Source organism: Eurosta solidaginis, chromosome 3 (genome assembly GCF_040869045.1).
Source record: "Eurosta solidaginis isolate ZX-2024a chromosome 3, ASM4086904v1, whole genome shotgun sequence".
NCBI classification, from domain to species: domain Eukaryota; kingdom Metazoa; phylum Arthropoda; class Insecta; order Diptera; family Tephritidae; genus Eurosta; species Eurosta solidaginis.
This window is the reverse complement of record NC_090321.1, coordinates 286,841,848-286,852,388: the sequence shown is the minus strand read 5'-3', so window position 1 is coordinate 286,852,388 and position 10,541 is coordinate 286,841,848. Positions and strand designations below refer to the sequence as shown.

The 10,541-nt window shown below is 39.0% G+C and overlaps 1 protein-coding gene across 6 annotated transcripts in view; it reads right to left on the bottom strand.

Annotated features, from left to right (window-relative positions):
• Positions 1-10,541, bottom strand: part of Epac (Exchange protein directly activated by cAMP) — a 219,285-nt gene that overhangs the window by 155,160 nt on the left and 53,584 nt on the right. For all 6 annotated transcript variants that reach the window (XM_067776973.1, XM_067776967.1, XM_067776968.1 and 3 more), the window contains one exon: positions 9,176-9,267. In XM_067776973.1, the coding sequence (XP_067633074.1) occupies positions 9,176-9,267 (92 nt within the window). The remainder of the gene's footprint in view (positions 1-9,175; positions 9,268-10,541) is intronic.

The window sequence follows — 10,541 nt, the reverse complement described above, 5'->3', positions numbered from 1 at the left end:
AATTTGTCTGTACAATATGGGCATCAAACGAACGGTGTTAATGAGTATTTTAAAAGGGAGTGGGCCTTAGTTCTATAGGTGGACGCCATTTAGGGATATAGCCATAAAGGTGGATCAGGGTTGACTCTAGAATGCGTTTGTACGATATGAGTATGAAATGAAAGGTCTTAATGAGTATTTTAAAAGGGAGTAATCCTTAGTTCCATAGGTGGACGCCGTTTCGGGATATCGCCATAAAGGTGGACCAGGGGTGACCCTAGAATTTGTCTGTACAATATGGGCATCAAACGAACGGTGTTAATGAGTATTTTAAAAGGGAGTGGGCCTTAGTTCTATAGGTGGACGCCGTTTCGAAATATCGCCATAAAGGTGGACCAGGGGTGACTCTAGAATGTGTTTTTACGATATGGGTATCAAATTAAAGGTATTAATGAGGGTTTTAAAAGGGAGTGGTGGTTGTTGTATAGGTGGTCGCCTTTTCGTGATATCGCCATAAAGGCGGAACAGGGGTGACTCTAGAATGCGTTTGTACGATATGCGTATCAAATGAAAGGTGTTAATGAGAATTTTAAAAGCGAGTAATCCTTAGTTCCATAGGTGGACGCCGTTTCGAGATATCGGCATAAAGGTGGACCAGGGGTGACCCTAGAATTTGTTTGTACAATATGGGTATCAAAAGAAAGGTGTTAATGAGTATTTTAAAAGGGAGTAATCCTTAGTTCCATATGTGGACGCCGTTTCGAGATATCGCCACAAAGGTGGACCAGGGGTGACCCTAGAATTTGTCTGTACAATATGGGCATCAAACGAACGGTGTTAATGAGTATTTTAAAAGGGAGTGGGCCTTAGTTCTATATGTGGACGCCGTTTCGAAATATCGCCATAAAGGTGGACCAGGCGTGACTCTAGAATGTCTTTGTATGATATGGGTATCAAATTAAAGGTATTAATTAGGGTTTTAAAAGGGAGTGGTGGTTGTTGTATAGGTGGTCGCATTTTCGAGATATCGCCATAAAGGTGGACCAGGGGTGACCCTAGAATTTGTTTGTACAATATGGGTATCAAAAGAAAGGTGTTAATGAGTATTTCAAAAGGGAGTAATCCTTAGTTTCATAGGTGGACGCCGTTTCGAGATATCGCCATAAAGGTGGAGCAGGGGTGACCCTAGAATTTGTTTGTACAATATGGGTATCAAAAGAAAGGTGTTAATGAGTATTTAAAAGGGAGTAATCCTTAGTTCCATAGATGGACGCCGTTTCGAGATACCGCCATAAAGGTGGACCTGGGGTGACTCTAGAATGAGTTTGTACGATATGGGTATCAAATGAAAGGTGTTAATGAGTATTTTAAAAGGGCGTGGGGCTTAGTTCTATAGGTGGACGCATTTTCGAGATATCGCCATAAAGGTGGACCAGGGGTGACTCTAGAATGAGTTTGTACGATATGGGTATCAAATTAAAGGTATTAATTAGGGGTTTAAAAGGTAGTGGTGGTAGTTGTATATGTGATCGCGTTTTCCAGATATCGACCAAAATGTGGACCAGGGTGACCCAGAACATCATCTGTTGGATACCGCTAATTTATTTATATATGTAATACCTGCCAAGATTTTAAGGTTTTTTATTTCGCCCTGCAGAACTTTTTCATTTTCTTCTACTTAATATGGTAGGTGTCACAACCATTTTATAAAGTTTTTTCTAAAGTTATATTTCGCTTCAATAAAACAATCCAATTACCTTACCATGCTTCATCCCTTTTTTCGTATTTGGTATAGAATTATGGCATTTTTTTCATTTTTCGTAATTTTCGATATCGAAAAAGTGGGCGTGGTCATTGTCGGATTTCGTTCATTTTTCATACCAAGATAAAGTGAGTTCAAGTAAGTACGTGAACTAGGTTCATTAAAGATATGTTGATTTTTGCTCAAGTTATCGTGTTAACGGCCATGCGGAAGGACAGACGAACGACTGTGTATAAAACCTGGGCGTGGCATCAACCGATTTCACAGAAAACAGTTAACATCATAAAATATATGCCCCTACGAAATTTCAAAAGGATTGGTTAATTTTTGTTCGACTTATGGCGTTAAGAGTATCCTAAACAAATTAAATGAAAAAGGGCGGAGCCACGCCCATTTTGGAATTTTTTTTTTTTGTATTTTGTTGCACCATATCATTACTGGAGTGAATGTTGACATAATTTACTTATATACTGTAAAGATATTAAATTTTTTGTTAAAATTTTACTTAAAAAAAATTTTTTTTTTTAAAGTGGGCGTAGTCCTTCTCCGATTTTGCTAATTTTTATTAGGCGTACATATAGTAATAGGAGTAACGTCCCTGCCAAATTTCATTATGATATCATCAACGACTGACAAATTACAGCTTGCAAAAGTTTTAAATTACCTTCTTTTAAAAGTGGGCGGTGCCACGCCAGTTGTCCAACATTTTACTAATTTTCTATTCTGCGTCATAAATTCAACTCATTTACCAAGTTTCGTCGCTTTATCTGTATTTGGTAATGAATTATCGCACTTTTTCGGTTTTTCGAAATTTTCGATATCGAAAAAGTGGGCGTGGTTATAGTCCGATATCGTTCATTTTAAATAGCGATCTGAGATGAGTGCCCAGGAACTTACATACCAAATTTCATCAAGATAACTCAACATCAAGCGGCCACCGTGGTGTGATGGTAGCGTGCTCCGCCTATCACACCGTATGCCCTGGGTTCAACTCCCGGGCAAAGCAACATCAAAATTTTAGAAATAAGATTTTTCAATTAGAAGAAAATTTTTCTAAGCGGGGTCGCCCCTCGGCAGTGTCTGGCAAGCGCTCCGATTGTATTTCTGCCATGAAAAGCTCTCAGTGAAAACTCATCTGCCTTGCAGATGCCTTTCGGAGTCGGCATAAAACATGTAGGTCCCGTCCGGCCAATTTGTAGGGAAGAATCAAGAGGAGCACGACGCAAATTGGAAGAGAAGCTCGGCCTTAGATCTCTTCGGAGGTTATCGCGCCTTACATTTATTTTTATTTTTTTTAACTCAAAATTTACTCAAGTTATCGTGTTAACGGACGGACGGACGGACGGACGGACATGGCTCAATCAAATTTTTTTTCGATCCTGATTATTTTGATATATGGAAGTCTATATCTATCTCGATTCCTTTATATATGTACAACCAACCGTTATCCAATCAAACTTAATATACTCTGTGAGCTCTGCTCAACTGAGTATAAAAATTGAATATTACAATAAGGGTATTCTCTCTTAAGAAGCCATAGGAAGCGTAGACTGTTTTACATTTACTGTCAAATGTGTTCTACATGAAACAGTAAAATACGCACGTGAAAAATTTCAACCATTGTGGATAGGACCAGTGTGATATTTTCTGCACCCCTGCTGTTCTAGTACTGGCAGGATACCCACTTTGAGAAGCAATTTTCGTGGCCCTATTACCAAGCCTCTTCGGCGGATATCAAAGCAATTAGTTTATAGTGCGAGGGATGTTGAGAAAAAGTGTACCCCAAAGTCTGCGGTGTTTTGTTGAAATCCGAAAATAATGTACAAACAACCTTACGGTCTGTTTTCAAACTTATAATAACCTACTAAATATTTTGTTCCAAACATTTGCCGAAATAGTTGCCTTGCATCTAAAGACTTTTCCGAGTTACAAGGCGTTTAAGGGAATTTTTGTTTCGGATCTCTAGTTTTGCCTTTGCATGTACTCGGAATTCCCAATAGGCTACTGAAATATTGCAACCCGACTATTCCATGTATAAATTTATAACTCTCGGAAGTGAGCTGCGAAAAATTCTAAGTATTTAATGACTTACGAAGAGAGATTCACTGCATTGTACATAAATAAGTGTGTAAAATACAATTAGGCGGTGCTGAACTCCTTTAAGGTGTTATGTAGTATTTTTGAAAATACGAATCTTGTACCCACATTGTGTTCTTTGTCATATTTATATACATCCACAAGAAGGGCCATCAGTTTGGGGGAAAAGACAAAGAAACGCTCATTACCACATACAAAGCAATTGGCCAGCCGATTGCGTGCTACGCGTCCCCTATATGGTCGCCAAGCCTAAAAATTACCCACTTGAAGAAGCTTGCGGAAGAGGGACGCATACTTCCCAGGTAAACGCGAGTCACTCTAGCTCAACTTAGTTCTGGATACTGTAACACGTTAAACTATTACCTATCCAGAATCAACCTCGACATACCAAATGTATGCCCCGCTTGCAATGTGTCCCCACATGACACCAACCATCTCTTTAGGTGTAATGTGGAACCAACGCCTCTAACACCCCTTTCCTTATGGTCCACCCCTGTTGAAACGGCAAGTTTCCTTGGACTCCCGTTAGAGGATATTGATGACAATTTGTGATCAGTCGCAGCTGTTAGTTGGGGCGAAGCACTGCTACAAAAACAACAACAAGGGCCATCAGTAAAATACATTAACAGGGATCTTCGCCTGCATGGTCGGCGGTCGTTGGCCATGCAGAAGTGCCTGCCATTCCAATACGGGAAAGTCAAATAACCTGGGCTATAGGGTCGTTCAAGCCCTATAAGTATCCGGGCCCGGATGGAATCATTCCTGCGCAACTTCAAAAGTCTTTGGGGATTTCCTGCCGCTGGTTGGCCATCATCTACACTAACTGCCTCAGGCTTAACTATATCCCGAAGTCTTGTCACACGGTAAGGGTTATCTTCATTCCGAAGGCCGGCAGAAGCTCTCATGTATCACCTAAGGATTTCAGGCCAATCAGTCTCTCGTCGTTTCTTCTTAAAACGTTTGAGCGGTTGATTGACCTGTACCTACGGGAAAGGATACCTCGGGGGTTACTGTCGGCTTCACAGCATGCGTACTGCAAGGGCAGATCGACAGAAACGGCTCTCCATTCGATTGTAAAGCAAATAGAGGGGTCCCTAGAACACAAATAGTATGCTCTGGGTGCCTTTCTAGACATCGAGGGGGCTTTTAACCATGTCTTACCGGGGGCAATCGAAAGAGCTGTGGTGGGTTTAGGAGTCGAGGCGGCTCTGGTTGAATTTATTAGCAAACTTCTATGCGGCAGAATTGTCACAGCGGAGTGGGGAGGGGCCATAATTAAGAGCAAGGTGTGCAGGGGCACGCCACAGGGGGGTGTCCTATCTCCTCTGCTCTGGGTTGTTGTAGTCAACGAGCTTCTTGTGGAGCTGGAAGCCAATGGTTGTCGGGTGGTTGCCTGTGCAGATGACCTCGCTATCCTAGTCAGAGGCAAATTTCTGGGCACCCTGCGTGATGTTCTGCAGGGCTACCTGGATACTGTGGCTAGGTGGGCTGAATCATGTGGATTGGCGGTCAACCCGGGAAAAACGGAATTGGTTTTTTTTACAAGGAGATATAGGATGCCCGATTTCAGAACTCCCTCGACTGGAGGGGTACCGTTGGTACTTTGTGATAGGGTTAAATATTTGGGGATTGTTTTGGACAAGAAACTGTCCTGGAGACCCAATGTGGAAGATCGGGCCAGGAAGGCCGCCGTTGCCTGTACTCCTGCAGAGGGGCTATCGGAAAGAGATGGGGACTCTCGCCAGGAGTAGTACACTGGCTTTATGAGATGGTGGTCAAACCGATTCTGCTATATGGGGTGCTGGTCTGGTGGAAAGCACTGGACACGGCGAGCACTTCTAAAATGTTAATGTCAGTGCAACAGACGGCGCTGATCGGTATAAGTGGCGCTCTCAGAACAACACCTACCTTGGCACTGAACGTCATGCTGAACATATATCCAGTAGATATTGCGGGAAAGGCGGCCGCGGCAAGGCTTCATTATATGGGCTGTGGGCTTTCTGACTTCGGGCACTCTAGCCTTCTTACCAGTTTTGACTTTATCCCGGACAGAACGGACTATTGTATGCCGATAACTGCTCCCTATACAACTTTCACCCCAGTCATTCCACCGAGAGAGGAGTGGGGAAGAGGTATTATCTGGGGCATGGGACCGGTTAACTTGTTCACGGATGGGTCGCAGCTGGACGGAAAGGTTGGTGAGGGGGTGTTTTGTCAAGAGCTAAATGTAAGCCGCAAGTTTAAGTTGGCTGATCACTGCAGTGTATTCTAAGCGGAAGTTGCTGCGATTAAGGATGCGGTGGATGTAATGCTATCCAGTGCTACTACAGTTAGGGAATTTAACATCTACTCTGATAACCAAGCGGCTATCAAGGCCTTGAGCTCAACTACAGTGCGATCGAGGGTGGTGTGGGTGTGCCTGACCTCGCTTGCGATTGCATCGAATTATTTTACAATTAAGATTATCTGGGTCTCGGGCCATAGTGATATTCCGGGTAACTGTCAAGCGGATCTCTTAGCTCGCATCGGTACAACTGAGTGGATGGCAGGAAGTCTGCTGAAATAATTGGGTTCACTAAGGCTCACCTATCAATGGTCATTGGGGTATTGACAGGGCACTGTCCCAGGGGTATCCATGCGTACGTCTCAATATACTGGAAACTCCATCCTGCTGCAGCTGTATGGAGGATGATGAGGTGGAATAACCAAATCACTTTATGCTTGATTGCCCAGCTTTTGCCAGAACTAGGCGAAAGTATTTCGGTCGCGACTCACTTGGATCTCCCGAGGATTTATCCAAAGTTGAGATCGGTATCATTCGGAGCTTTATCGTTGCTACCCAACGATTCTCTAAGTAGCTAGATCTAAGTCACCGTTATTTTTGGTGTATGTGGTATCACAACGGACCTTCGTGTTGTCCAAGTGAGCTATCCTTATCATGGCAGCTACCACCTAACCTAAGCTAAAATACATAAACATTTTGTTGTTATCTTTAATTTCAAACAACCGCAAAGCATAAGTTATAACACTTACGACGAATAGGAGACCTATGAATTACCTAAACGTTTATAGAAAACAAGAAACTGCTCGTACTTAGGTAAACAAAATTTGAGGCCTCGGGATTTACGCTCTGAATCTCTTGTCGACTTCTCATTGCATTGTCGTATTAAAATTGAAAGTTTAACCTAAATAATAGCTTTAGTCAAAAGTGCACATAAGTAGTAGCAACTCGAACAATTGACACAATTTCAAACTTTTCAACTAAGCATTTACTTTTTTATGTACAGTGACGGGTAAAAAAATCACACAATTTCAAAATTAGGGCGCATAGTCATAATTAAAATAAAATAGGTTTTAAATTTCAGCGTTTTTGCCACATAGCTCATAGAAAATTATGCCAAAAAGCTGCAATTAATTTAATTTCCATTTATTTTTAATAGCTTTTTTAATTTTCATTTTAATATGAACTTACGAAAATGTAATTTTAAAGCTTCAAAATTATAAATAAATAAATAACACAAAAGCGAAATATATATTTTATTAATCTTCCACTAAAAATGATTCGAAATATTTTTGTAAACTTTGGGCCAAGGCGAATTCAGTACCAGGAGTTGTTATCCCAGCAGCTGATTGCCTCTACTTTATAATTTTCTATACAACGCCTTGTACAATAATATGTCAGTTAATCGAAATCAATGAACATTTTCTTTTGATTTTACATTCTTCTGCACGGCACCTGGTATAGATTCGCCTTGGTTTGGGCTTTTGTTCCACTAATGTACATGGAAGAGAAATTCAGCAAACGACAAATTGCTCTCTTTTTATTCTCAGTTATTTAACCCTTTCGAGACAACTGGGATAATATGTTCGATCTTCCTTCAAAATATTTTATTTATTTATGAAATTTCTATCTGAATTGTTCAGTAAAAATTATTTGTTTCATTAATATCACAAATCACATTTGCTCCATTGTCCAAAATTATCAAATAAATATAAAAAAAAAATTAAATGTCCATTTATTTAGTTGTTATTGTTAGCATGTAATTGGAAAATATATCCCAGGATTATAAAAAGAATTATTGATTTTTCAAGTATTCAGAACATATTTCTCCAACTATTATTGTCACATTTTAAAATTTAGTGTCAAAGAAATATTAGGAGATTGGAGATAAAACTCCGGCGTGAAAAAAATATAATTTCGGTTTCTGAATTTATATTTTCAACATAGCTGTATGTAATATTAAGAAATTTAGCAGAAAAGAAAGTTATGAAAAAAAAAATTGTAAAAGATATGCAAATTAGTGTTGTTGTTGCAAAATTCTGTTGACATGCAACGCACAATTGGTGTATGCAGTAAACAATTTTATGATTCAATTTTACATATTTTTTCATTTCATTTTTTTCACAATTTGTTTTTCATTTCGCTTTTGACAATAAAAATGGCAACTGGATGTAGAATTGTGTTCGTGTGTGTGTCTGCATAGCGAAAGCACAATCAATTTTTATATGTCGAAAGCGCCATTTGTTGTCCCCGTTGGGTCGACGAACGTCCTTTACCGTCATTCATTGTGCATTTTTTTTGTTGCCAAATCGTTGGTTTATTGCCACAAAGTTGCTTTGCTCGGCATCACTTTGACTGATTTGTCATTGTTCGATTGACAGCTTTTATTGTCAGACTCAGCGAATGTTGTTGTTTTTAAATTTTATTGTTGTTTGCATTGATTTGCATTTTTGAGGTGCCAATAAAACTACAAAAGAAGTACTCTTTCCGTTTCTTCGACGTTAGATGAGAATAAATTACTTTTGTGATTCTTTTTAGCGAACCACAAAATCTTTTGTATTGAATACTTCTTGGCGAAAAGCATCCCGTCTAGCATTTTTTTTGCCTTTTTCTAAAACCGCCTATATTACGTCAGAATGTTTCAATTGTATTTGAAATAGGACGATTTTTAAAGGTTTTTTGAAATAAAGCGTTTTTGAATAGAGTGATATTCCACTAAGCAATCGATATGTTTTGATCGGGCTGGCACGAAAAATAATCAAAGCAAAAAATACCATGAATATGAAAGGAAGATTAACCTCTGTTGCACAATTGGTTATTTTCATATAAAAAATTTGATAAAATCAGCACTTCACATTTAAAATCAAAAACTTTGGCAGTAGATATTTTTAAATTGAACCCTTGCCCTTAGAGAGCAAACAAAAAATGAAATGTAAGCATTAAACACGATATCTTTCAGTTTGTTGGCATAAGCTTTTGGCAAACAACAAAGCGTTTTCATCTAGCTTTTGTTTATATTATATTTACATAAAAATAATTACAATGCAGTTACTCACCTTGCCATCGGTATCTGGAGCGTGGTAGCGAACTTCAAGTGAACCACCTAGAACTGCATACCAATAACGGCCCTGTTCACCGGCACGAAAAACTGCGAATACAGAAACAAAAAAAGGAATATGGAGATGTTGGCGATGTAACAAAAAAATATATTAATAAACACATACAAAGTACAAAAATTTAGGCAAACATACTTTTAGGCAATCAGAAAAGATGAACATTTTCGACTAGAAAAATGAGCGCAGCTGTGCCAATTTCTCTTTTGACAGCGCCACTTTGGGTACCCTACAAAAAATACTGCGCCTAGCTCTAAAAATAGTTATCCAAATAAACACGTACATATGTATATATTTGAGAACTTTTTATAGAGTAAGAGCCCGTGACGGCCAGACCTTTGTCATTTTATAAAAGTTGAAATTTCGTCAGTGCACACCTCCAACTGAAGCAGGATCGTTGGTGATTATAAAACTTTAGTCATGTTGGCTTTAACAGATATCGTGCAAAAATTTTGCAGAAAAATAGACCTTTCTTATCATATCATATATGGTCTTCGTCACGATATAAGAAGCCACTAGCCTCATTGCCAAACACTTTCCACAGTGGCTTTGATTAGCCAGACACTTTTAATCCTTCTAAACTTCAAAGAACATCGAAGCAATTTCATACTGAAATTCGAATACAAAATCTTTAAAAAACACTTATGAAATTTTGTTTGCCGTAAAAAATTTCAGCTTATGAAAAAGTATTTAGCTTTGTGGAAAAGTACAGTTATGCATTATAAAAAGTATCTGGCTGGACAAAGCCACTATGGAAGTGTCATATATTGCTTGACATCATCTTCACTCTGATCGTTACGTAACAACCCGTAGTGCTGGAGTAATCTATTCTGTAATTCACGTTTTAGGCCTGATGTTGAAAGATTTAACTCTGCCAACTTTTCCCTAAGTAAGTTGACTGTCAAATTCATAATTTCTTTTGACATCGATAGCGCAATGTTTTTAAAAAGAAGAATTTACGAAATAAGCAAACAGCGGAGATACGTCAAAAAAGTGAAACGGAAAATTGGATAAAAGAGTTCGATGTAATGAATTTGAATGAGTTAGAAGAAGTAAATATACCAGACGTTAAACATTTAAATACAGATTTGGCTACGGAAGTAACGGGTTTTGTTAACGGGATTGGTTAAAAGATGGCATAATTGTACCTAGCAATTCTAACTATGCTTCCCCGATTGTGGTTGTTTCAAAGAAGGATGGAGGGAAACGTTTATGTTGTGACTATAGGCAACTCAATAAAAAGATAGTAAGAGACAATTTCCCGATGGTAGTTATGGACGATGTCTTAGATAGATTGCAAAATGGGAAA